The following is a 27,406-nucleotide window of genomic DNA, read 5'->3' on the forward strand; positions in this document are numbered from 1 at the left end:
GTATATTGTATTATCATAAGCAATGGAATTAAAATCAATTTGTTATATTAAATTTCTTCGAAAAATTTTGCAGAGTTCACTTTTATGATGTTTAAAACAATATAGGATGTCTTGTAGGCATGCATGTAGTTGTAACTAATAAGAAGTTGAAAATGGCCATACCCAAGATGTTACTCTGTGGTCAATTTTGCCAACCACAAGGCCAAGACTCCAAACTTTTTCTTTTTTCCATAGAGCGTTTTCTCTTTCACTTGTGTACATATTTGAATGTTTTCTCTAATTTTCAATGAAAACATAGTAAATAATTAATATTAGGAAATGACACAATTTAGAAAAAAGAAATGAGTTTTAGAAGAGATGTCTACAGGTAAAATAGCATATCATAATGTATTGTTTTCATTTTTAAATTCTACAGGTAAAAGTTAGAGTCTGTTTGGTTGGTGGGTTTAGGCATAAGGAATGGATATAAAAGTGATTGTTAGTATTTGGTTGATAGGTTTTAAATTAATATTATTGGTTTGGAATACTCTATTAATTGAAAAACTCATACCCAAATAAGGGTTTTATCCATTCTTCCTCAATTGCTTCCCTAACTACTAATAATCATTCTCATTCCACCCAACTACAAAACATGCAAAATACTTTCACCAAAACCCATTACCCTATCCATTCCGATTCTGATTCCCATGTGCGAACCAAACGCACCCTTACAGGGCGTTTGGTTGGGAGGAGGGAATTAGGGGGGGGGGGGAAGAATTGTAATTCGCTGGAATTGCAATTCAATGAATAAAGTAGGAATTGAAATTACAATGTTTGGTATGCAGGAATAGGAGTACAGAGAATTGAAAGGTAAGAAGTGACCAAATGACTAAAATGTCCTTAGTAGTAGTAGTAGTAATTCTTTCAAATAATAATAATAATAATTATAAGTATAATAATAATAATTCATTCAAATAATAATAATAATAATAATAATAATAATAATAATTCTTTCAAATAAAAAAAAAAGAAAAAGACAAAGGGTATTGGAGGAAGGGGCAAAATTGTCTTTACACTAACAAATTGCCCCCCCCCCCCCCTCCACCGAATTGCAGTTCATGGGGTACCCCATGAATTGCAATTCATCATTCGGAGGGAATTGCAATTCCCTCCAACCAAACACTGTAATTTGGTAATTCACTGAATTGCAATTCTCCCCAAACTACATCGAAAGCAAGTGTTTGTAATGTGATGAAGAGTTGGAGACATGTAATTATAGTGAAAGAGAGTATCAGAGAAACATTCCATACCAGCTTATTTATGCTATCGTTAATTTGATCTGTCCAACCATCTATCTTATCATCAACTTCACGTGCCAAATGACTTATTTGTTCGTCAATGTCAAATATCAAACTATCCAGACCTTGAGACCTTTCTTTCATTTCCTTTTCAATGAAAGGGATTATATTGTTTCGTGCCTCAACTCTCAATTTCTTATCTTCAGTATAATCAGGAGTCCATGTTTGAATCATGTGCATCGCGTTTGTATGAACGATCCTTCCACGTTGATCTAGTGAAACGAGGATAGGCTCCTCTCCGATCTGAAAGTGTGGGAGGAGATTCTCCTTGACAAATCTAGTAAAGCTTCGTGCAATCCTTTTATGTGGATCGTCCATTGTTTGGAACCACATTTTATCTTTAAATTCTTCATATTGCTCAATTGACCATGTTGCATGATCATCCAGAATTGGAATCCAAAGTATATGTGGAGTTGACATTGAATCACCGTAAAACAAATTGAGAAACGTAATCCTCTCATTAGAGATGTCAAGGCCTGATGTTAGTAGCAGAGCCACTTTTTTATCCTCATCAAAAAAATTTAATCCATGGACACTTTTCAGAACCTAACAAAAAAGTTTAAACCCAAAATAAATATAAGAAGAATATAAAATGTCCACTGTCAAACATATGAGGAATGCATTTCACAGATATAAAAAATTGTTATACTGTATGCACAGTTGTCTGCACCATAAACCTACAATATCCCATATATGTCATTTTCATCACATAAAATCTACTCGTAAAATAATAATGTTAAAATTAAATGTTTATTTTTATCTTTCAATTGAAAAACAAAAACAAAAACAAAAACAAAAATGAAACAAAACTCACACACATTTTATATTTATTTTAAATACGGAATAATATAAATACAGTCAGAGAAAGATAAAGTTTAGAAAAGATCTATATCTATTTAAGGAAGTGGGTGATAAGAAATTTTTCGTTGAAGGTAAAGATGATGCAACAACAGCGAAAACTGAAATTTGTTTTATTGACTTTTAAAGTTATAACAACAAGAAGTGAACATCATTGTTCAATTTTTGTAATCTTACCTTGTACGTAGAAAGCGAAATCTCATTATCATCAATCACATTTAATATTAACATTAATACTTCCAATTTATCGGAAGAGTTGTTAAATAAAGCATGTTGTAATGCTTGATAAGATTCTTCTGCTCTCTTCGCTTCTATATAAAGAAAAAAAAATTATACATTAGTTTTGACACATAGTATATAAATATTATGCACTCATGGCATGCAAAAATTATGTGTGATATGAAACAAACCTAGTGCATGGGAACAAGTGGTGAGTATATCCTTGATTTTGGTAGTTATAATGTTGAGTTCACTTTCAAACCTGAAAAATCAATAATCACGCTTAAACATGAAATAATCACAAACAAAGTAATTATGTTGTTGTATTACTTAATTATCATTGAGGATAATACAATAAAAAAATACTAATTTTATATATTTACTAATAATTCAATTGTAAAGTATTAATTTTTTTATAGTATTAATGTAATTGAGAAGAAATCCGTAACAGGGAATCATTTAATAATAAATGCACTACATTAGTTGAAAAGAATTGTGTAATCCCACCATAAAATATCATAATTTAAATCTTACTTGATGTTTGCCGTAGGAAGGTAAGCACAATAGGCCACAGTACAAGCAATGCTTCTACCGATCCAATAGCTAGCAAATGGTAATGCCGAAATGATTGATGACGATTGATTGATCTCAAGAATGCATTTGGTGAGATCCATGGCACACTTTATCAAATTATGAATTGGGTTTGGGCCATTAGATGCTGTTGGATTTGCGATTTGTGTGACCATTACCAATTGCTTTGTCAACCCTTTTCTATAGCGTTGTCAAGAAAAAATGTTGAGTTTCCCATAGCTAATGGAAAAGGCTGCAAGCATTAGTACCATCTTTGCCTCCCATGAATATGTCGATAGTGTCCTTAATAGACATATTGTGGTAAGGTGTCCATCTATGATGCTTGATGACTTGGATGTTAGCTAGAAACAAGAATAATTCAAAATCAACGAATACTATAGATTGAATAAAAGAATAAACATTAAACAAAACATTATGATCATCATATTAATCGAATTCCACAATGCTTTAAATGCAGAGATCATTAACAACCATTCAAATGTCAAGAACCATATATACCTCAAAACAAAGGTGTTGTATTTTTAAAGAAAGCTCCCTGAAATTGAGATCAAACTCCTCTAGCATCTTTTCGGTGGCTTCTTTATCAGTGGCCTACACCAATAAAATGAAAGTGCATTGATGAATTCTTATTACATACAATATAATACTGATAAACAAGCTAACTAACCTTTTCAAAGTTGAGAATTTTCTCAATTGCACTAAGAACAACATTAGCATTGAAATTTGTACTATCAGGATAATTATGAGTTGCACAAACTAGCTCCATCACAGCATTCTCATCAATATGAAAGTTTGACATGTTGAATTGAAATTAATGAAAAAAAAAGCCAAGCTAAATGTGATTTGGAAAAACAAAAAAGATTTTGGCTTGTGAACACAATGATAAGAATGGTTTGTGTGTATTTATTCACCACCTATATATAGTACATAAAGTAGTTGTAAAGAAAATAATCTTATTTGTTTAATTTGCAATATATTAAAGATTTTTATATTTTTTTTTATAAAAGATACTCAGCTTGCCTTTAAAAAATGGGTAGAAATTATAATATTTTGTTTACAGCTTTTTATGCACTCAAATCAAAGTATGCATAATATAAACATAATGTGTTGAATACTACCCTCTCCTCCCTTTCGTCTTTAATACAAAAGCATATTAATTATGTATTCTCTTTACACAAGTTAGAAATTATAGATAACATATTTTACTATAACAAAGGTGGAAGCTAAGGTATAATTAATATGAAATATATTGTAAGCTAAGGTATAATTAATATGAAGTATATTGTAAATGATTCTTGACTTAATACTAAGGCGAGAGATAATATGCATTAATTTAAGAGCAATCACTTATACAACTTTTTAGTCCCTTCTTATAAAAGACATTATTTAATATAATCCTTTAGTTTGTTGTGTCTTAGAAAAAAATAAAGGGGCCAAAGACATTGTGGTTTAGTAGCACCCGGTTTACACTCCCATATAGAAGGGAGTGGGTTCGAGCCTCAGAGGCAACTGTTAACTCTTTGTGCTTCAGTAGGTTGAGAAAGTAGTTATAAACAGATATTACATTCTAACAGAGTTAGTAGTATTCAAAAATAAAAACAATTAAACTAATAAAGATTTTTAGGGTTTTGGTGAAAGTATTTTGCATGTTTGGTAGTATGGTGGAATGAGAATGATTATTAAAATTTATAGTAATGTTCTAAAATCTGTCAACCAAACAATAACAATGACTTTGATAGCCATTCTTAATAGCTAAGTTTGTCAGCCCCACACACACACGTACCCTAAGAATGTATTACCTATTCTATTTTGTCTCAATTGAGATGAGTTTGAACCATTATTTGAATTTATTAATGATTGAATTTTAATTTTTATGTGATTTTTGTTCAGTGATTTACTTTTATTAATGTTGTTAAAATTTTAATGGTAATTTGCAACTAGATCCAAATTAAAGGTGTTCAGTGAGAGATTTTAAAAGTTTTAAGACTAAATCTTTGAAAATTTTAAAAATAATCAATTGACCATTTAGCGTAATATAGTATATGTCTCTAATTTTTTTTTTTTTTTTTTTTTAACACCACTGACCCTATTACATTATAGTATCTAGTTAAATCACATAGAGTCAATAACGCCTCCACTAATCCTCGATATCATGACTCCCCATATAACAGAGTCATTACATGCCATCTGAGCCAGTGGCGGAGCCAGAAATTTTCTCCAGTGGGGGCGAAAGATTAAAACTAACGAGATATTTGGAAAAAAAAACGTAAAACTTAGATACCGAGTCATAAATATTGTTGACTAGTGATGAAAAATCAAAATACATCAAGATAAAAAAATATTTAAAACAAAATATAAAACATAATTAATTTGATAAAATAGTTTGAATTAAAAACACATTATAAATCATTCACCTCACTATTAATATTAAAAAAGAAAAAATAAAATAAAAAAAGAGAAGAAGTCACAATGTGACAAAAAAAATTCAATTAGAACTCACACTATTAATATTAAAAAATGTCAAAAACAAAATTCCACTCATCTCACTATTAATATATTTTTTTAATAAGACACAATGTTACAAATAAAAACTTCAAAATTTGAAAAGCTAAATTAGGTGCTACTGTAGGGTTCGAACTGCAGCCATTTTCATTCAAAACTGCCCCCATTGTGGCTCCGCCACTGATCTGAGCACAAGACGCTTGGCTATATGTCTCTATAGCCTTTAATAATTCATAAGTACAAATTACTATTATTGAAATATAATCTTTTAATTATAATGCCTCTAACTTTCATTTTAACCATTCTAATTTCATAACTTGATCTCTCAGACGAAGCCTGGTAACTCTTCACATCATGTGAATTTTTATTTATTTTTTTTTGCACTTACTTTATTCAAAGCAAATTAAGTCAGAAACTACATTATGTACAAGTATTCTGCCTCAACAAAAATAAAATAAAATACATTGTGATTGAATTATAATTCTGTCCTATGCACTCAAAATTAGAATTTTTATACATACATGATATATATATATATATATATATTCACTTTTCTTTTTGTCTGCAATAGACAAACATATTTTATGTTGCCTTTACAAAAGGTAAAAATGATATCATACTTTATTCTAAAGACAAACCAAATTAAGGTGGAATATCATACAGAATAGCAGATTATGGACGCGATTTTTTTAAATGACAATTTGTGTCTGATGTTACTTTAGAGACATATTGTTCAACTAATCTGCATCTGTGGCATTATATTGTCTTAAACTTCGAATGCAGATGGCCTGTTTTGTACTAATGTATATAAATTTATTAAATGAGAAATTATTGAAATGATTTTTTACTTTTCTCTTATTTAATACTAAGGTGATCTCAGTTTAATTTTGCGAGACTAATTCTAAACTTACAGGACCCTGCCTCTTAATTCAGCCACTATAGAGTAAATAACGACCTTGCCCCTTAATTAAGCCACTATAGAGGTAAATAACAAGTCGCACAATTAGTCCACTGGTCAGACTCTAGTCTTCATACATACACAAGGAATCCAATCCACAATTTCTAACATATTGCACATTTTGTCCATTCGTATTTCCACTGGGATTCGGACTTCCACAGTGTCACATCAATAATGACAATAACTCACGCAACTAACTACTACGTTAAGTCCAGGAATAATGATTCTTTACTTTTTTTTTTGTTTTTTTTTTTTTTTAAATCAATGATTCTTTACTTGGTCATTAAGATAAAGAATAATTCTTTGTAGAAGCAAGATAATCCAGTATAGAACATTTTAGTTACTTCTTATAGAAGACATTTAATCTTTTATTTTATTTACATGTTCATGTTGTGTATTAGACAAAAGAAAGAGAAACCAAGTACATATAAGAAGTAAAGAATTATATGCTCATCTTATATAATACATTTAATCCTTTTCACTTCCTTATTCTCATTATAAAATTTGGAGAAAATTATATGTTCTTGTTTATCGCTTCTTTTTTTGAGAAGAAGAACATAATGCATTATATCAGAATAAAGACAATCAACAAGAAACTAAGGAGGGGAATCAAACCATTGCCCGCAACCTGACTCAGAAACCCGGCTTTCCGAGCAATAGTGTGTGCAACACAATTCGCAGATCGCTTAACAAAACGGAATTAATTGTTTATCGATTCTTATGCACTCAATGTATAATATAGATAGAATAAAGTGTGCACCCAAAAAAAATAATAAAGCAAAGTGAAAATGTTAAGGAGAAAAATATAAAAAAATACATTACCAAGATAAATCTCTTTTGTCTTAATTGCACAAATATATTCCACATTCTCTTCACAACAGTAGAAAATCATTGAATGAAACCATGCATGGATAAGTAAATAGATACGTACACCATTAAACAAATTAAACGTATATAGCTCAAGCCACAAGTTCCCATTATCTTAATGAAAATGTAACTCACGGCAGTTGATTCCAATGTTTTCAAATTTTCATGCCAAATTTTATCATATCAAATAGCATCAGAACTCATTCAAATAAATTAAATTTAGAGTAGGCACCAACATAGGCAAGTAATATGTAAGAATTGATGTGATGCGAAAAATGTGTGTGATAGTCTTGTTGGAAATTTTTTAGATATAAAAGGTACGATTAAAGATGGACTCAGTTCTATATTAGACTTGATTGAAATGAGTATACGACCTACATTAGCTCCACGCCATGGGAATAAGAAAGACGTATTTGCCTCCAACTGCTCATACTCAATTGGTTGTGCAAAAATCTCCTCTTGAGTTGACTATAGTTGATCCAGATTGTTTGAGTACTGTATGTAAAAAGGCATAAAAATTGCTTGCAAACTTGAACAAAATCTTGTGATGCATGTCTCATGGTATTGTATGCAACGTTGATTATGAGTTACAGCTTGAGAAGGTGGAGGTCGTGTTTCTTAAATGTGGACACTTTAGAGATTTATTGTTTTCAGTTCTTTATAAGGTAGTATTATTTGTTCATAATAGTATTAATTTTATATTTATCATAATTATTAGTAATATAAAAGATTAGTTGTGATTGTGAATATGAGTCTTTATAAAGAATTTGGTTTGGTATAAAAAACCACGTATAGAGATAATAGAACAGCGTATATAAATGCCACCATGCAATATGGGAAGAAAAATTGTTATTTAGCCCATATGTTCTCAAGTATTAATTACATTTTAAATATAATACATTTTAAATACAATAACTTATATTGTATATAATATACTTCTATATTTTATATATATATATATATATATATATATATATATATAAAATTCACTTAAAACTAATTAATAAATTACTAATTTGTAGTACAGTGGGCATTGGATGTTACGTTTAAGGTGATTTGTCCTCAATTCCTCAATTATATGAAATGTATTTTGATTCTATTAGAGGCTAACCACATGAGGATATTAAAGATATAATGGAAACATATGTAAACTTATAAATAATTAATATTTATTATTAATTCGTTGAAAGGGATATGGTTAAGGCAAGTAATTTAATAAAATATCATTCTTTTTCAAAATTTAAAAATACTAGCTGAATTTAAAAAAAAAAATTTAACTTTGTAGAGTTTATAGTTATTTGATAGATTATTGAGTAACAATTAACAAGAGATTGATAAATTAAAGTTAGAGACACATGATTCAAGTATCTTATTGATGAATGAGTTAATACAATATACTTATTTAGTGCATGAAATAATTGGTGTTGATAATTTTAGTTTTAAATTGTTATTATTAATTAGTATGAATTGTGAGATCTATTAGCTTGATTAATTGTGTGATTTATTAGCTTAATTAATCAATTGTGAGATTATGAATATAAAATTGCACAGGTTTTGAATGTTGATGTGAATTGTATAATTGTTTTGATTTTTTTGGTAGAAAGTATAAAATAAATTTAATAATCAATTTATCCGTGAATAATATTAGACGTTTATTCATGAGTAACAATCAATCAATTTATTTCGAATTCACTCGATAATTCTTCAGCCCTAAAATATTATATTTTGATTTAAAAATATTGCATTTTTTTCAAAATTATTAAACTTTTGCCAATAAATATTATGTTTTCCTTCATAAATAATAATCAATTTATCTATGATAATTAGTATTACCCTTTTCTATTATAAATATTATAATTTTCATCTAGGCTTAACACGTCTCATAGGAGTTCGGTCACCCAATTGAAAATAGTCAATTTTATATTATAATAATTAATTTTTATATTTAAAAAATATATTAATTACATTTTATTTTTATTGTCATAATGTGCATTAGTTTATCGTGCAATGGGACAAGTAAACCGCTCCCACTGCCCTGGTTCAATTTGCAACTAGATCCAAAAGAGTTCGCCGAAGAGATCCCAGGTACAGTCATGCGGATAGATTTGAGCTGTTGATCAAATCTAAATCAACGATTCAAATTAATGAAAATTAAAAAAAAATTGTGTCTGGAAGGAAGAAGTATATGCTAAAAATGACGAACCTTAAGTGATAGGAACACGCATCTTATGTGTTAGAACAATGCACCTTAAGTGTTAAAATAACGCACTTTAAGTCTTAACATCGTGCACCTTTAGTTTATAACAATGGCGCACCTTAAGTGATACAAAGACGCACCTTAAGAAGAAAAACGACAAACCTTAAGTTTCAACAAAAAGCGCATCTAAGTTGATGTAACCCCTCGGTTTTTACGGCATAGTTAAAATTCGAGAATAGCGATATAATTTTTTTAAGCTATGACATTTAAGAGAAGACGATTCGGTGCTCGAAATAATTTTTTTTTTTTTTTAGGATTAGTTATCGATAAGCTACGAACTACGTACCGGTCACGAACCGAGAAAATTTTAAGGATGTAGATTCAATTCGAATTTTCCTAGAGATTTGATTATTAAGTATCATACGATTAAGCCTGAAATTCTAGTTAGTTCAAGGGGAATTTTTAAATGGACTGTAAGGGATAAATTATTACGAACTCTGTACCTATATTTAGCGGGACACCGAAAAATTCCCAAAATTGGTGATTTGTGACGGGAATATTTTTACGATAATTTTGGTATTAGAATTTTCCCGAATTAAGTTATAATCCTCCGAACATTCATCTGATTTAAGCATAAACTGGCAAATTAGATTTGAGATCTTGTAAGGACTCCATGGGGTGTTGACATGTGGCAAGTGAATCTAGACTAAGATTGGGCAATTAATGTGGCATTAATGAGGTTGCACTTGTTGCTTGTAGATCAAGAACAAAATCACACCAAGATCACCTATCTCCCTCTCATTTTCGTATAACACCCTTAGAGAAAGAAGAGGAAAAATAATTTTAGTCTTCCATTGTGATCAAGGAGCTTCAAAATATTTTTCTCACTCAAGGATTAAGTGGTCTTGAATTCAAGGAAGGAACTATCAACTACTTGGGTTAAAAATCTTCCATGGAGGTAAGGAATCCCTTAAGTTGGCTCAATCACTTGAATATAAACAATTGCTAGGAAATTACACGGTTAGGAATTTTTACGTGATAATTATGTGTTATGTTATGGATCTATAAATTGGCTTCAAAATCCTTACTTTGATTTTTGGTAAATTCTAATATACATGTTACAGCTATTTTATGCATGTATAGGTTGTATTCATGCCCATATAAATTTATACTTGTGAAATTATTGAGTAAAAACCAAACTAGTTTCCAGCAGTGACTTTTCGAAAATTACTGGGAAAAATTTGTAAGGCATTTTGACTCCAAATTTTGTAGACATGTAGATCAACACGTTTAGAACCTACATATAAAATTTCATAATGATCGGAGTAGTGTAAGTATGGTTTTTGCTCATTTCTCCAAAACTGGTCCAGTGAGAAGAATATTTCGGACCAAGGGCAAAAAGGTAATTTTCTGTGTTAATTCGTGGACCTATATGTAACACCCCGTAAATTCTTTTCAAGCCTTTCGATCGTTAATTAATTCCTTGGGCAATCTAATTAATTCTTCGGGCAATTTAATTAAATTCCAATTGGGCTAATTCTTCCAATTTAATGNATTTAATTAAATTCCAATTGGGCTAATTCTTCCAATTTAATGTATATATATACACTTGTATATATATTTGATGCCTAACTTAATTATTCTAATCAAGAGCCCAATTAATTGAATTTATTCTTGTAAGGGATTTTATTCAATTTGGACCCTTACAATGTTTGTTATTAAATATTCTTACAAGCCCACATTCTTGATCATACATTATATATGTATATATATTGATCCTAAGACATTCTTATGGGCTAATTCTTGTATTTAATTTGTAAGGGGTGAATTTAATAAGCCCAACTTACTAGTCTTGATTATATTTATTTCCTACACCCATTATTTTATAAGTTACTTAAGCCCACATCATTTAATGTCTTACAACCTAAATATTGTATGTATTCTTGGTATATAATTTGAAGATCAAATTACCCTAAGACTTTCACTCTTTCTTCCTCCTACCCTATACTCCTACACGCCATTTTCCTCTCAAATTCCCTAAGAATTCATCTTCATTTTCCCTACAAGATTTCAAGTAAAGGTTGCTCTTTTAAGCTTGGTTGGGAGTGGGTAAGTGCATCTATCCTAGAATCCATCTTGCATTTTGTGTTTTAGATAGTCTTTTTACATAATCTTATAAGTGTTCTTTTGGGGTTCTTTGGGAAAAAGATGATCAAGGTGAAGGTGGGGCTTTGTGAGCTAGCAAAAGGCTTGTTGGAATAGGAAAAGCTCTTTGAGGTAACCACTATGTCCATCAAATCTATTTTATTCACCTATTCTATATATAATGATCTTGGTGTTGGAAATCCTGAAATTTCTTGTTATTTGGCCTATTTCTTGGATGTATTTTGTTGGTTTTCATCTTGATCATTTGTCTTGTGTTGTATGATCAATGATGTTATGGATTTCCCTATTTTTGGACTCTAAATGGGATGAAATGTGAGTGTATTTGGTCTGATTTTGTATTCTGGAAGTGGGATTTGTTGATCTGGGTTGAACTGTCTCTGGAAGGGATTTGGGTTGGCCTTGCGGAAGACCTGAACGGCACAATGTAACCCGCGAGGGCGATCCGCAAGGTGGCGACGGTTGGCTTGGGCGGAGGAGGGTGGTCCGCCGAGGGAGGCCGTCTCCTTCTCGCGGAGGAGACTGGCGGAAGGCAGTGATCCGTGAGAGTGTTCCGCAAGTTCACTGGGAGTTGATTTCCAGTGAACGGTTTCTCTGTTGTTGTTGTCTGTTATTCTCCTTTGTTTCTGATTATTGTTGGATTGTTTTGTTGGGTATTTTACCATGTCTTTGGAGTATTTATTCATGTCATTTATTGGGTATTTTATACCTTAGCTTGGAGTATTGATTCATGTCTTTGGTTTCCATTTTTGGTATTCTTGATCTATTGATCCTTTGATTCATTATCTGGGAGTTGGTTTGTGTTCATATTTGAGATGAACACTTTGTTTTGGTTGCTTTGAGTGATGTTGGAGTATGAGGTTGTGATGGTGGTTTGGTTGAGGTTGTTGGTGGTTGTTGGCTACTATTGACTGTGCTACTATTGACTGTGCTACTATTGACTTCTGACTTTGGACTTCGGTCCCTGTGATTGGGTTGATTACCCCTGTGATTGGACTTCGGTCCCTGTGATTGGACTTCGGTCCCTGTGATTGGGCTCATCACCCCTGTGTACCGGTTTTCCGGGTTTGGCTCTTGACCACTGACTTTGGGTTGGTCACCCCTGTGTACCGGTTTTTTCCGGGTTTGGCTCTTGACCACTGACTTTGGGTTGGTCACCCCTGTGTACCGGTTTTTCCGGGTTTGGCTCTTGACCACTGACTTTGGGTTGGTCACCCCTGTGTACCGGTTTTTCCGGGATTGACTCTTGACTCCTGACTTCTGACTATGTGGTTTGACTTGGTTTGGTGGTTGGGTTGACTTGGTTTGGAGGTTGGAGTTGGGGTTCCTTCTTGGTCCGTTTTATGAGCTCTTTATGCTAATTCGGTCGATACCTTATGGATCTCGGTTATGGTTCGTTATTGCATTATGCTTTGTTGTTGGCTATTGGCTTTGTTTGACTGAGTCTTGGTTTGTGATTCGTTCAGCTTATTATTGTTGAGTATCGTTTTCAACTACTGAACAGTTCGTTGGTGTTTATATTCTATATGGGTGTGTAAACCTATTTACAAGCTTATGTATATCTATATCTCCGTGCGGGTGTGAATGGTGGTTGCTTAGCATTCTTTTGCTAATGGTTCTTTGTGTGTTTTCCAGGTATGGAGTAGTTATGCGAGAGCGCGCTAGAGCTTTCCTTATGAGGATGTTTAGCCTTAGTTTACCTTGTTTAGACTTTGGTTTTGGCCTGTGTGCCTTGAGATATTATTAGTATACTCTGGATTAGTGGTTTGAGTACTTTCGATGATTGTGGATTATGTTTTGAGAATTTTATCTTGGTTTATATCTATGACAGCTTAGTCCGTTTTATGATTAGCCTGTGCATCTAGGCTGTGTTATACCTAGATGTGGCATGACGCCCTTAAGTTTTAAATTCGCTTCCGCTATGTTTGGTTTGTTGGTTGAGATAGGCAGCTGTTGTGTTAAGTTTTATCTATCTCAGCCTGTGTGAAGTTGGGGTGTCACACTATATGACCAAAACTTTTTATGGACATCAAGTACTATGAGTTAGGGTTCTACCACAAAAATTTCAAGTGAAAAAGAGTTCGGGAACTATTTTTAACGGCCCGATCTTTCGGGTGTCGCCAGCAGAAATCTCCCAGCAGAGGGCCGGACGCGGCACGGACGCGCGCGTCCGCTGCGCGTCCGTAGGCGCCCAGCCTTCGGCACAGCCCGCCGAACCAGCGGACGCGGTCCGGACGTGCGTCCGCTGGTGCGGCCAGTCGCGAGTCCGCGCGACGCGGACTCGTTTCGACTTGTTTTCGACCCGGTTTTTCCCCGATGTTTTTAACCTTGAGTGTTGTGACATTTTGAAAGCCTACGGGCATCCGGGTGAATGTTTTGAAGGCAAAATATTATATTTGTATATTTTACGAATTTGGGAAATATTTATATTTTGAAAATTATTATGACTCTATACTTGATTTTCTGTGACTTGACTAATACTAACCTAAGCATGCGGGTTGGGAAAATATATCTGAGTGAGTTATTGGTGATGGAGTCATGTGATGAATTAAAGGTGGATGTGTTTCGTACCCCACCGTGAGTTAAACGTGGATGTGTTTTGTACCCCACGTGAGAGTTGGAAAGGTGGATGTGTTGTGTACCCCACCGAGATCTAATAGTGGATGTGTTTCGTACCCCACTNTCTTGGTCCGTTTTATGAGCTCTTTATGCTAATTCGGTCGATACCTTATGGATCTCGGTTATGGTTCGTTATTGCATTATGCTTTGTTGTTGGCTATTGGCTTTGTTTGACTGAGTCTTGGTTTGTGATTCGTTCAGCTTATTATTGTTGAGTATCGTTTTCAACTACTGAACAGTTCGTTGGTGTTTATATTCTATATGGGTGTGTAAACCTATTTACAAGCTTATGTATATCTATATCTCCGTGCGGGTGTGAATGGTGGTTGCTTAGCATTCTTTTGCTAATGGTTCTTTGTGTGTTTTCCAGGTATGGAGTAGTTATGCGAGAGCGCGCTAGAGCTTTCCTTATGAGGATGTTTAGCCTTAGTTTACCTTGTTTAGACTTTGGTTTTGGCCTGTGTGCCTTGAGATATTATTAGTATACTCTGGATTAGTGGTTTGAGTACTTTCGATGATTGTGGATTATGTTTTGAGAATTTTATCTTGGTTTATATCTATGACAGCTTAGTCCGTTTTATGATTAGCCTGTGCATCTAGGCTGTGTTATACCTAGATGTGGCATGACGCCCTTAAGTTTTAAATTCGCTTCCGCTATGTTTGGTTTGTTGGTTGAGATAGGCAGCTGTTGTGTTAAGTTTTATCTATCTCAGCCTGTGTGAAGTTGGGGTGTCACACTATATGACCAAAACTTTTTATGGACATCAAGTACTATGAGTTAGGGTTCTACCACAAAAATTTCAAGTGAAAAAGAGTTCGGGAACTATTTTTAACGGCCCGATCTTTCGGGTGTCGCCAGCAGAAATCTCCCAGCAGAGGGCCGGACGCGGCACGGACGCGCGCGTCCGCTGCGCGTCCGTAGGCGCCCAGCCTTCGGCACAGCCCGCCGAACCAGCGGACGCGGTCCGGACGTGCGTCCGCTGGTGCGGCCAGTCGCGAGTCCGCGCGACGCGGACTCGTTTCGACTTGTTTTCGACCCGGTTTTTCCCCGATGTTTTTAACCTTGAGTGTTGTGACATTTTGAAAGCCTACGGGCATCCGGGTGAATGTTTTGAAGGCAAAATATTATATTTGTATATTTTACGAATTTGGGAAATATTTATATTTTGAAAATTATTATGACTCTATACTTGATTTTCTGTGACTTGACTAATACTAACCTAAGCATGCGGGTTGGGAAAATATATCTGAGTGAGTTATTGGTGATGGAGTCATGTGATGAATTAAAGGTGGATGTGTTTCGTACCCCACCGTGAGTTAAACGTGGATGTGTTTTGTACCCACGTGAGAGTTGGAAGGTGGATGTGTTGTGTACCCCACCGAGATCTAATAGTGGATGTGTTTCGTACCCCACTTATGAGTAAGGCGAGAATTGTGTACCATGGGTGATGTGTGAGAGCTAACCATCGGGTGAATTAATGACTGAGTTATTTGCTCGATTTACTGAAATGAAGTGAAATTACTTGTTGTTAAAAATGTTTGCAGGTTGATTGCGATTGATGGGTAATGTTATCTTACCTTGTTCTTGTTGAATAATTATTTTGAAAACCTTTGTTTATTTTCAAGTGACCATGGATATCCTTACTTACCCGTCGCGCTAACTACACTTCATTGTGTACCTTATCAGATGAAGTCTAGCGTGGGTATGCTCAGGTAGCCGATGAGCTCTGAATAGGATGGAGGTTGAGGTTGAGATCCTAGAATAGACACCTTGGAAGAATTATGTCCACTTGTATTAAGTTGGACTTTGGATGTATTCTGATGTTGTAAGTTTAGCCTGTGCGTTTGGGTATAGGAGAGATACCTAAGCGTGGCGGTAACACCCAGTTTTCTGCTGGTTAGACGCTTCCGCAATGTATTATATTTTAAGGATTTTGTAATAAATCTAAGATGGGAAAATTGGGGTGTTACAGTTGATCTAGGGGATAATTTGTCAATTCACACTTTCCATCATATTGAACATTTGTCAATTCGTATTGAACATTTGTCAATTCGTACATAAGGAATTCAATCCACACTTTCCATCATATTGAACATTTGTCAATTCGTATTTTCACTAGAATTCGGACTCCTACACCGCCACATTCAGTCATGACACCAAGTCAAGCAACTAACCACTACACTAAGTTGATCTAGGGGATAATGATTCTTTACTTGGTCATTAAGATAGAGGATAGTTCTTTGTAGGAGCAAGATAATCCAGTATAGAACATTTTATTCACTTCTTATAGAAGATTTAATCTTTTATTTTATTTTCATGTCCATGTTGTGTCTTAGACAAAAGAAAGGAAAACAAGTACATACAAGAAGTAAAGAATTATATGCCCCGATCTTATATAATACATTTAATCCTTTTCACTTCTTCTCATTATAAAATTTGGAGAAAATTATATATATGCTCTTGTTTATCGCTTCTTATGCACTCAATGTATAATATAGATAGAATAAAGTGTGCACCCAAAAAAAAAAAAAAGCAAAGTGAAAATGTTAAGGAGAAAAATGTAGAAAAATGCATTACCAAGATAAATCTCTTGTCTTAATTGCACAAATATATTTGATGGGTGTCGAAACCAACAAATAATAAATACGTACTCTTATGAATTGTAATAGCGATGAGTAAGGTCGTACCCACAGAGATCGGTTAGACTTATTTTTTGCAATAGATTTAATAAATAATGAGATGGGAATAGAAACTTAAATAGTAACAATAAAATGGAAAATAAACAACCATAAACAAGCTCTTAGGATTTAATTTACTAACAGCATTAATAGAATTAGAAACACTACCAATCCTAGCCAACAAACTCACAAGCTCGGTTCATATAATAAAATAAAGGGTAGAACTTTATTTGGGCTGCTGAATTCATAAAATAAAAATAATTAAAATTATTAAATTGGGCCAAGTAAATAAAAAAAAAAATACAAAGTAAAATATATAATTAGTTCCAATAATTAATTGAGCCCAAATCTATACTATTAATAAAAACAATATCCTCAACTTTAACTTTCCACTCAAAACACTCCTATATTATTAAGGTTTGCATAATATTGTAAAATATGGTAATACAATTTATGTTCGTAATACAATTGTAAATTAAAATATGGTAATACAATTCGTAATAAAATATTTTTTTTCCCTACGTTCCTATTCGTAACACAATTTTAGATAAAAATTACTAACCGTAATAATACAGTACATATATTTTCCTGCAATATACAATCTATACTATTAATAAAAACAATATCTTCAACTTTAACTTCCTGCCCAAAACACTCCTATATTATTAAGGGTTGTGTAATATTGTAAAACATAACAATACAATTCATATTTGTAATGCAATTGTACATTAAAATATAGTAATACAATTCGTAATAAAATATATTTTACCCTACGTTCATATTCGTAATACAATTCTAGATTAAAATTACTAATCGTAATAATACATTACATATATTTCCCTGCAATGCAATCTATACTATTAATAAAAACTATATCCTCAACTTTGACTCTCCGCCCAAAACACTCCTATATTATTAAGGTTTGCGTAATATTATAAAATTTGGCAATACAATTCCTATTCATAATACAATTGTACATTAAAATATGGTAATAAAACTCATAATAAAATATATTCTTTCTTACGTTTCTATTCGTAATACAATTCTAGATTAAAATTACTAATCGTAATAATACAGTACATATATTTTCCTGCAATGCAATCTATACTATTAATAAAAACAATATCCTCAACTATAACTTCCCGCCCAAAACACTCCTATATTATTAAGGTTTGCATAATATTGTAAAATATGTCAATACAATTCCTATTCGTAATACAATTGTAAATTAAAATATGGTAATACAATACGTAATAAAATATATTTTTCCCTACGTTCCTATTCATAACACAATTTTAGATAAAAATTACTAGTAATAATACAGTACATATATTTTCCTACAATACAATCTATACTATTAATAAAAACAATATCCTCAACTTTAACTTCCCGCCCAAAGCACTCGTATATTATTAAGGTTTGCGTAATATTGTAAAATATGGCAATACAATTCCTATTCGTAATACAATTGTAAATTAAAATATAGTAATATAATTCGTAATAAAATATATTTTTCCCTACGTTCCTATTCGTAATACAATTCTAGATTAAAATTAGTAATCGTAATAATACGGTACATATATTTTCCTGCAATGCAATCTATACTATTAATAAAAACAATATCCTCAACTTTAACTTTCCGCCCAAAACACTCATATACTATTAAGGTTTGCGTAATATTGTAAAATATGGCAATACAATTCCTATTCCCATAACTTATGCCCGCAAGGCCAACCAATTTTCTGAACGACATTCGTGCCTGCAGCAATTCAGTAAGCCTTAAAAAGACTCTTGTATAAGTAGTTGTGCAAACTCACTTCCCAAGCCAATGTGAGACAAAAGTTACTTTGAAAGCTTTTTCTCTCCATTTTTCTAACTCAAATGGATTAACTTTGAGAACCAATTTCTTATTCACCCATTATCCGTTTTGAGCGTACAGTATATCAATCTTTTCGTCTAACTACGAAGAACACGAATCCACTTTGAACCGACCCAAATCGAAAGTGGACCCACATATATTTGTACCACAATATAGCCACTAAAATGCCATTTTATGCTATTTTTTTCAACAGTTATTTGTCAAGAGGATATCAACGCTCTACGGTCAACCAACAATCACTTAACTGATTATCCTATTACTCCCAGGTAAATTTTTCTCTAATATAGTTATACTTATTGAATATCAAAATATAAGTGTACCTCAACATCTTGCAATAACTAACCGACAAGTAATTAAATTAATGATATATAATGCAATGCAAATTATCTACATATTGCATTTATACATTTATTTTAAAACACTGAATTTTTATGATATTTGTTGTATGCAAGAAAGACTCATACTATAGATTATTTGTCGATTCTTATATGTTATAAATCATAATCTCATAAGAAACGGATACTTTAATGATATATGAAGCATGAGTAGTCTGCCAATCAACGGTTATGGACATCGCATTTCAACAGTTTAGATGGACATCATTCCAAAAAGCCATATACTCCATTTGGTAATCTGGAGTGAAGTTTGGATTAACAGTTTAGATATATGATTCATACATTCTGATATATTTTTGTTTATTGCCTGATGCTAGTATGATGATTTGAATTTTGAGAGCCTAGAAACAAGCTCGAAACATGCTTATATGTTTGCTACCCACTATCACACAATGTTTTATGTTGTATGTTAGACTCAAGGTTACTAATAACTTCTCACAATAGTCAGAGACTTGCTTTATATGTTTGAAATATTGACAAAAAAAAATTACGCTTTAGATGTGAGTTTTACTTATATATACCTGGGAATCTGAAACATTTTTAAATTTAGTGATTGGTAAAATCAATATGTTTTACAGTTTGATTATCAAAACTAATTTTATGAAAAAAATCACAGAATATATACATGTAGATTATAAAATTAAAATTTCAGTGTCAATATTGTTATGACTCAATGCTTTTGTTACATTAAAAGTGATTTTTTAAAATTTAAAACAAATTTAGACTAGGCAGCAACATACGCAAGTAATTAATATGTAAGAATTCATGAAAAATATGGTTCACCAATGATACCCTCCAATGCAATCAGATAAATGGATTGCATCTGTTGGGACAGCTGATATCAGCAATCTTAAATATGGTGCATTTGGAGCTGATTAATTACAAATTCGAATCATTTTGTCCGCCCTCTTTCTGCTCATTGATATGCTAAATCTCTTTTCAGACAATCCTTCTGTACTCTGTAGCTCTAAATCTAGTATTGCACGGTATAATTCCGCGATGATTATACGCATAGGTAGATCCAGATTCCGTGTCATTAGGAGACACAGCAAAACTTAGGGATGATCACGGTTCAATTCGAACCGCTCTGAACCGAAATTAGAATCGGAACATTCCAACAGTTTTTTATTTTGGTTCTGATCTGCTTCTAAACAGGAACCCAAAAGGTGGTTCCAATTCAATAATATTAAGAACCGGAACCACCTATTCCGGTTTGGAACTGGATGGTTCGGGTTCAAAAAAAAAGTTAAAAGTTTAATTATTATATAATTAAAGTTAAATAATAATTATTTGGCTAAAGGTTAAATAACAATTATTGAACTAAATCTTAACTAATATTTGATTAGATTAAAGTTTAACTATAACAATTATTTTTAATTTTTTTAGTTTAACTTTAAATTATTCTGATGAAAAGCTATTTACTAAAGAAGACTAAGATTATTCCCAAAACAAGCATATATATAAAATTCAAACCCTTTCCAAAGCAACCAAAAATCTAATGGATATTTTAAGTCACCACAAGTTAAAATTTTGGCCCTTAACAATTTTTCTTTCACTCTTGACAGAACAGATTTTGGTAATTTTGACACAAATTTTTTTGTTTTTTTTTTGTTTTATTTTATTTTTCTCTCCGTCAAGTTTCTACTTCAGACTACATATATATATATATATATATATATATATATATATATTACACACACTTTCTTCCGAGCTGATGACGAATTGAAATGTGTTGATAATAATGAATATCTTCAATTACAATATTGACAACAAAATAAACTGTAAATACTTAGGATTAAAACTTTCACCAAAGCTATATATAGAAGTAAAACACTTCATACAAATCAAATCAGATGGAACAAAACCTAGAATTGGAGGACCACATCCAAAATCTGAAGTAATTAGGTTCACAAGATGGTAATAGGAGGACTACATCGAAGCTGCTCATTTGCCTATCTTTGAATGCCTTAGCTTGCCATACAGATCAGAAGTTTCTCATCCATCATTCTTTGCTTGTAATCAACTGTCACCATGATAGCATGTAAAAGTCACAAACTTTTGCATATCGCGAAAGCACTCTTGACATTTTTCTTTCTTTGGGACTTCTTTCAAGGTGATTGGGTATTCAAAAGCACAACAAGAATGGCTATTCGATGAACAACAAGTATGCAGGGTCTTGTTGTAGTAGTCTTTGAATGCTTGGTCAAAGCTTTTGAGGGCCATGTTTTCCTTCCAACTCTCATACTCATTAATGACCCTCAACATTTTAGCTCCTTGCCCACATACGACCACCTTTTGCCCTTTGCTTAGCAATGCCCATCCTTCCATTGTTACACCCTTACATTCATAACCCAACAATTTTTTGAACCCTTGCGCAATTTCATCATCGCACTCATCACCATGACAATTACTTTCATTTAAGTAATTGGTTCGCGAAAGTAATGCACTTTGAAGCCTTGTCCAAAACCACCAAGCATAGTAGGGACTTCTTAATAAATAGCTCATGTTTTCTTCAATAATGCTTGCTCTTACTTTCTCATTTTTTCCAACATAAATCAACCCTATGTACTCGGTTTTTAAGCTTACTTCATGTACTTTGGAAGTGAATTCTCTAACCCATTTAATGTCATTTCCACCATATAAGAAAATATACCTTTCTTCCCTAATCTGATGAAAGAAAATAAGAAAGCATTTCAAAAATGATTGTCACAGATTAAAGTTTAATTTAAACAAGAAAAAGCATATTAAACAGTATATTGTATTATCATAAGCAATGGAATTAAAATCAATTTGTTATATTAAATTTCTTCAAATAATTTTGCATAGTTCATTTTTATGATGTTTGAAACAATATAGGATGTCTTGTAGGCATGCATGTACTTGTAACTAATAAGTGGAAAATGGCCATACCCAAGATGTTACTTCGTAGTCAATTTCATCAACCACAAGGCCAAGGCTCCAATCTTTTTCCTTTTTCCACAGAGTGTTTTCTCTTTCACTTGTGTACATATTTGAGTGCTCTCTCTGATGTTCAGTGAAAACATAGTAAACAATTTGTGTTACAAAATGACACAATTTAGAAAAAAAGAAAAAAAAAATTAGAGATGTGTAATTAGAGTGAAAGAGAGTATAAGAGAAACATATCATACCAGCTCATATATCCTCTTGTCAATTTGATTTGTCCAAGCATTTATCTTATCGTTAACTTCACTTGCCAAGTGACTTATTTGTTCGTCAATGTCAAATATCAAACTATCAAGACCTTGAGACCTTTCTTTCATCTCATTTTCAATAAAAGGGATTATATTGTTTTGTGCCTGAACATTCAACTTTCTATCTTCAATATAACCAGGACTCCATGTTTGTATCATGTGCATCGCGTTTGTATGAACGATCCTTCCTTGTTGGTCTAGTGAAACGAGGATATATAGGCTCCCCTCCAATCTGAAAGTGGGGGAGCAGATTCTCCTTGCCTAATCTAGTGAAGCTTTGTGCAATCCCTTTATGTGGATCGTCTATTATTGCAAACCGCATTTTATCTCTGAATTCTTTATATTTCTTAGTCGACTACGGGAAATGCTCATCCGCAATCAGAATCCAAAGAATATATGGAGTTGAAAGTGAATTTGTATAAAAGTTATTGAGAAACTGAATCCTCTCATTAGAGATGTCAAGGCCTGATGTTAGTAGCAGAGCCACTTTTTTATTCTCATCATCAAGAAAGTTTAATCCAAATTTGATGACCTAATAAAAAATGTTAAAATCAAACCCAAAATAAATATAAAAGAAGCATATAAAATCTCCACTGTCAAACATCTGAGAAATGCATTTCACAGATCTAAATTTTTTTTATTTATGTATGCACAGTTATGTTGTCTGCACCATAATCCTACAAGATCCCATATATGTTCTTCATCACATCAAATCTACTTGTCAAATAATAATGTTAAAATATTATTATTCGAGTTAAACCAATTTACCTGTATAGTAAAATAGAATTGACAATGTATATTTCAAGACATGATATAAAACTTTTATGCTAATAATAAAATGTATTTCATAATAATTCAAAAGAAGTTGCAATAATTATAAGGGTAAAAATCGTTTTGGTTCATTAATACTTACAATTTGTCATTTTGGTACTTCACATTTGATATTTATTTTAAATAAATAATATAAATAAAGTCAAGAAAGATACGCCTAACTAGCTATTATTTTCTTGCCTAATAAAGTTTTGAAAAGATATATATTTTTTATATTGTAAAGTTTATTAAACAAAGTTATTGGAGTACTTTTTTTCAAAAAAAAATAAAAATTGGAGTACTTTTTTTTTTTTTTCACATAAGAAACCTTAATTTGTTTCTATTTGTTTCTGAACTTAATAATCATATTTTCAAACTATTAATTTCTGAGAAACTGGATGAACTTCTACATGGATTTCATATTGTTGGTGCCCTGTCTCAACTCATTTGACTTTTAATGTTACAACGATGAAAAGGAAGTGAACACCCTTGTTCAATGTTTGCAGTCTTACCTCGCCGTCCTCAAACCTTCTAGAAAGTGAAGTATCACTCTCATCAATGACATTTAATATTAGCTTTAAAATTTCCAATTTATCAGAAGAGTTGTGAAATAAAGCACGTTTTAGTGCTTTATAAGATTCCTCGGCTTTCTTCACTTCTATGTAAAAAAAAATAAAAAATTAAATACATTATTTAATTTTTGACATAATATATAAAAATATTATGGCATGCAAATTTTGTGTATGCTATATTGCTATATATGTAATTAACCAACCTAATGCTGAGAAACAAGTGGAGAGTATATCTTTGATCTTGGCCGTTATAATGTTCAGTTCTCTTTGAAACCTGAAAATCAATAATTATCTATAAACATGCAATAATCACAACTTATTAATTACATATATACATAGGGGTGTTACTTATCTTTTTTGAAGATAAATATATAATACAAAATACTAATTATGTATTTTTTTTTAATTAATAATTTTGATCCACTGATTAGTACAGTTGAGAAGAAATGAGTATTTTCACAATAATATATCATAATTTAAATCTTACTTGATGTTTGTCAGAGGAAAACAAGCACAATGGGCCACAATACAAGCAATGCTTCTACCAATCCAATAGCTAGCCATTGGTAATGCCGAAATAATTGATTGGGACAAAGAATATGATGATGATTGATTAATCTCAATAATGCATTTTGTGAGATCATCAATTGGGTTTGGGTCATTAGATGTTGAATTTGTTATTTGCATGACAATTGCCAATTGCTTTGCCAACCCTTTCGTATAGTGTAGTCGAGAAAAAATGTTGAGTTTTCCATTGCAAATGGAAAAGGCCGCCAGCATTAGCACCATCTTTGCCTCCCATGAATACACTGATAATATGCTTAATAGACATATTGTGGTAAGGTGTCCATCTATGATGCTTAATGACTTGGATGTTAGCTGAAAACAAGAATAATTCAAAACCAACAAATACTATAGATCGAATTGAACAAAGCATTATGATCATCATATTGAATTCCACAATTCTTTAAATGCAGAGATCATTAACACTATTCATATGTCAAGAACCATATATACCTCAAAACAAAGGTGTTGTATTTTTAATGAAAGCTCCCTATAATTGAGATCAAAGTCCTCTAGCATCTCTTTGGTGTCTTCTTTAACTGTGGCCTGCACAGATAAAATGAAAGTGCATTGATGATTTATTATTCACGTACAATATAATACTAATAAACAAGTTAACTAACCTTTTCAAAGTTGAGAATTTTCTCAATTGCACTAAGAACAACATTAGCATCGAAGTTTATACCGTCATTAGGATTATGAGTTGCACAAACTAGCTCCATCAATGAATTCTCATCAATATGAAAGTTTGCCATGTTGAATTGAAATTAATGACAAAAAAAGCCAAGCTAAATGTGATTTGAAAAAACAAAAAAGATTTTGGCTTGTGAACACAATGATAAGAATGGTTTGTGTATTCATTCACCATCTATATATACTACATAAAGTTATAAAGAAAAGTAGTCTGATCTTATTTGTTTAATTTACAATAAATTAAAGATTTTTAATTTTTTTTAAAAGGTACTTGCCTTTAATTTAAAAAATGGGTAGAAATTATAATTTAAAAAATGGGTAGAAATCAAGTGCATATAATATAAAGAGAATGTGTTGAATCTCCTCTCAGCTCCTTCCTTTTGTCTTTAATACAAAAGCATATTATGTATTCTCTTTACACAATTTAGAAATTATATATAACATATTTTACTCTAACAAAGGTGGAAGCTAAGGTATAATTGATATGAAGAATATATAGATTTATTAAATGAGAAACTATTGCAATTGATTCTTGACTTAATCACTAAGGCAAGAGATAATATGTATTAATTTAAGAGCAATCATTTATACAACTTTTTAGTCCCTTCTTATAAAAGACATTATTTAATATAATCCTTTATTTTGTTGTGTCTTAGACAAAAATAAAGGAAAATAAAAACAATTAAACTAATAAAGATTTTTTTTTTTATCATTTCCACTTGGTTCATCTCACCCATTCCTTAATTAAGCCACTATAGAGGTAAATAACGAGTCGCGCAATCAACCCACTGGCCAGACTCTGGTTTTCATACGTACACAAGGAATTCAATCCACACTTTCCATCATATTGAACATTTTGTCCATTCGTATTTTCACTGGAATTCAGACTCCTACACCGTCACATTCAGTCATGACACCAAGTAATGCAACTAACCACTATGCTAAAAGTCTAGGGAAAAATGATTCTTTACTTGGTCATTAAGATTGAGGATAATTGTTTGTAGGAGCAAGATAACCCAGTATAGAACATTTTATTCACTTCTTATAGAAGACATTTAATCTTTTATTTTATTTTCATGTTCATGTTGTGTCTTAGACAAAAGAAAGGGAAAACAAGTACAAACAAGAAGTAAAGAATTATATGCTTTGATGTTATATAATACATTTAATCCTTTTCACTTCTTCTCCTTATAAAATTTGGAGAAAGTTATATATATGCTCTTGTTTATCGCTTCTTATGCACTCAATGGCTATGTTTGGCAAACCTAGCTGAAAAGGTAGCTGAAAGCTGAAAAGGAGCTGAAAGCTGAAAAGTTATAAGTTAGGAGCTGAAACTGGTGAGCTATTAAACTAGCTGTTATGCTTAAAAGTGTTTGGTAAAATTAGCTTTTTGATAAGCTGATAAATGTAAAAAGACTAAAAATGGCATCTTCATAAAATTTAAATTTGTTTGTTTATATATTAAAATTTAACGTTTGAAAATAAAACTATTAGCAAATCATGATCTAGCATCCCATAATGAAGTAGAAATATTGTTGCGAATCTCCTTCATCTCAGTAGAGGTCTGACTTAAACTTTCGTTGGTTGAGGTATTACTACTTGAATCTTGAAGTTCATCGGGCGGTATGTAATCTGGATGCTGCTCAAGCACATTAAACATCATGTCATCTTGTGAATTCTTCCGAATATAATTATGTAAGGCAAATGTGGCCATAATAACATCAATTTGGGTCTCCACACTAAACTGTGGCATTTTAGCAAGTATCTTCCATCTCTTCTTCAATACTCCAAACGACCTCTCAATACAACTTCGAAGAGAAGAATGTGCACGATTGAATGCTTCTTGAGCATTAGTTGGCGGCTCTTGTTCAAATTGAGATTGATGATACCTTATTCTTGGATACGGTACCAAATATCCTTGTTTATTTGGATATCCTTTATCTACCATGTACTCATTGGTCCACTTAAAATTCTCTCAATCCATATTATCATTTGTTGAAGTCATATTGCTAATTTAGAAATAACAACAACAATAATATAATAATAATCCAATTTAAACAAGCATTAGTAGTTGAATACTTGAATAGAAATATTTATAAAAAAAAAAAGAAAAAAAAGAGCAACAGGAAACCGTGATTGAATACTTGAAAATTATTTCATATCTTTAATATACATATCAAAAATAAAAAACAAGAACAAAAGGAAACAATGGTGTTGAATACTTGAAAACCATTTCATCATATCTGTTATATATATATATATATATATATATATATATATATATATATATA

At 31.9% G+C, this 27,406-nt stretch overlaps 2 protein-coding genes across 4 annotated transcripts in view; both read right to left on the reverse strand.

The window, feature by feature from the left end:
• The window catches only part of LOC116028427 (protein SIEVE ELEMENT OCCLUSION B-like), a 35,147-nt gene that overhangs the window by 988 nt on the left and 6,753 nt on the right, over positions 1-27,406 (reverse strand). The window contains exons 1-7 of one of the 3 annotated variants that reach the window (XM_031270145.1): positions 3,673-3,826; positions 3,504-3,596; positions 2,949-3,346; positions 2,606-2,676; positions 2,373-2,506; positions 1,290-1,883; positions 163-276 (exon numbers count right to left, since the gene is read on the reverse strand). In XM_031270145.1, coding sequence (XP_031126005.1) covers positions 163-276; positions 1,290-1,883; positions 2,373-2,506; positions 2,606-2,676; positions 2,949-3,160 — 1,125 coding nt within the window. In that variant the 5' untranslated portion in view covers positions 3,161-3,346; positions 3,504-3,596; positions 3,673-3,826. Of the gene's footprint in view, positions 1-162; positions 277-1,289; positions 1,884-2,372; positions 2,507-2,605; positions 2,677-2,948; positions 3,347-3,503; positions 3,827-27,406 lie in introns of those variants that run through there. The other 2 variants (XM_031270144.1, XM_031270143.1) reach the window with 2 other exon arrangements.
• Positions 21,055-25,199, reverse strand: LOC116028429 (protein SIEVE ELEMENT OCCLUSION B-like). Its single transcript, XM_031270146.1, has 8 exons — positions 25,046-25,199; positions 24,876-24,968; positions 24,346-24,737; positions 24,062-24,132; positions 23,799-23,944; positions 22,414-23,008; positions 22,175-22,288; positions 21,055-21,931 (listed from the first exon to the last, which is right to left on the reverse strand). The coding sequence occupies exons 1-6, from the start codon at positions 25,175-25,177 to the stop codon at positions 22,832-22,834; spliced, it is 1,011 nt and encodes a 336-aa protein (XP_031126006.1). The 5' UTR covers positions 25,178-25,199; the 3' UTR covers positions 21,055-21,931; positions 22,175-22,288; positions 22,414-22,831.

This window comes from Ipomoea triloba, chromosome 9, assembly GCF_003576645.1.
Source record: "Ipomoea triloba cultivar NCNSP0323 chromosome 9, ASM357664v1".
NCBI classification, from domain to species: domain Eukaryota; kingdom Viridiplantae; phylum Streptophyta; class Magnoliopsida; order Solanales; family Convolvulaceae; genus Ipomoea; species Ipomoea triloba.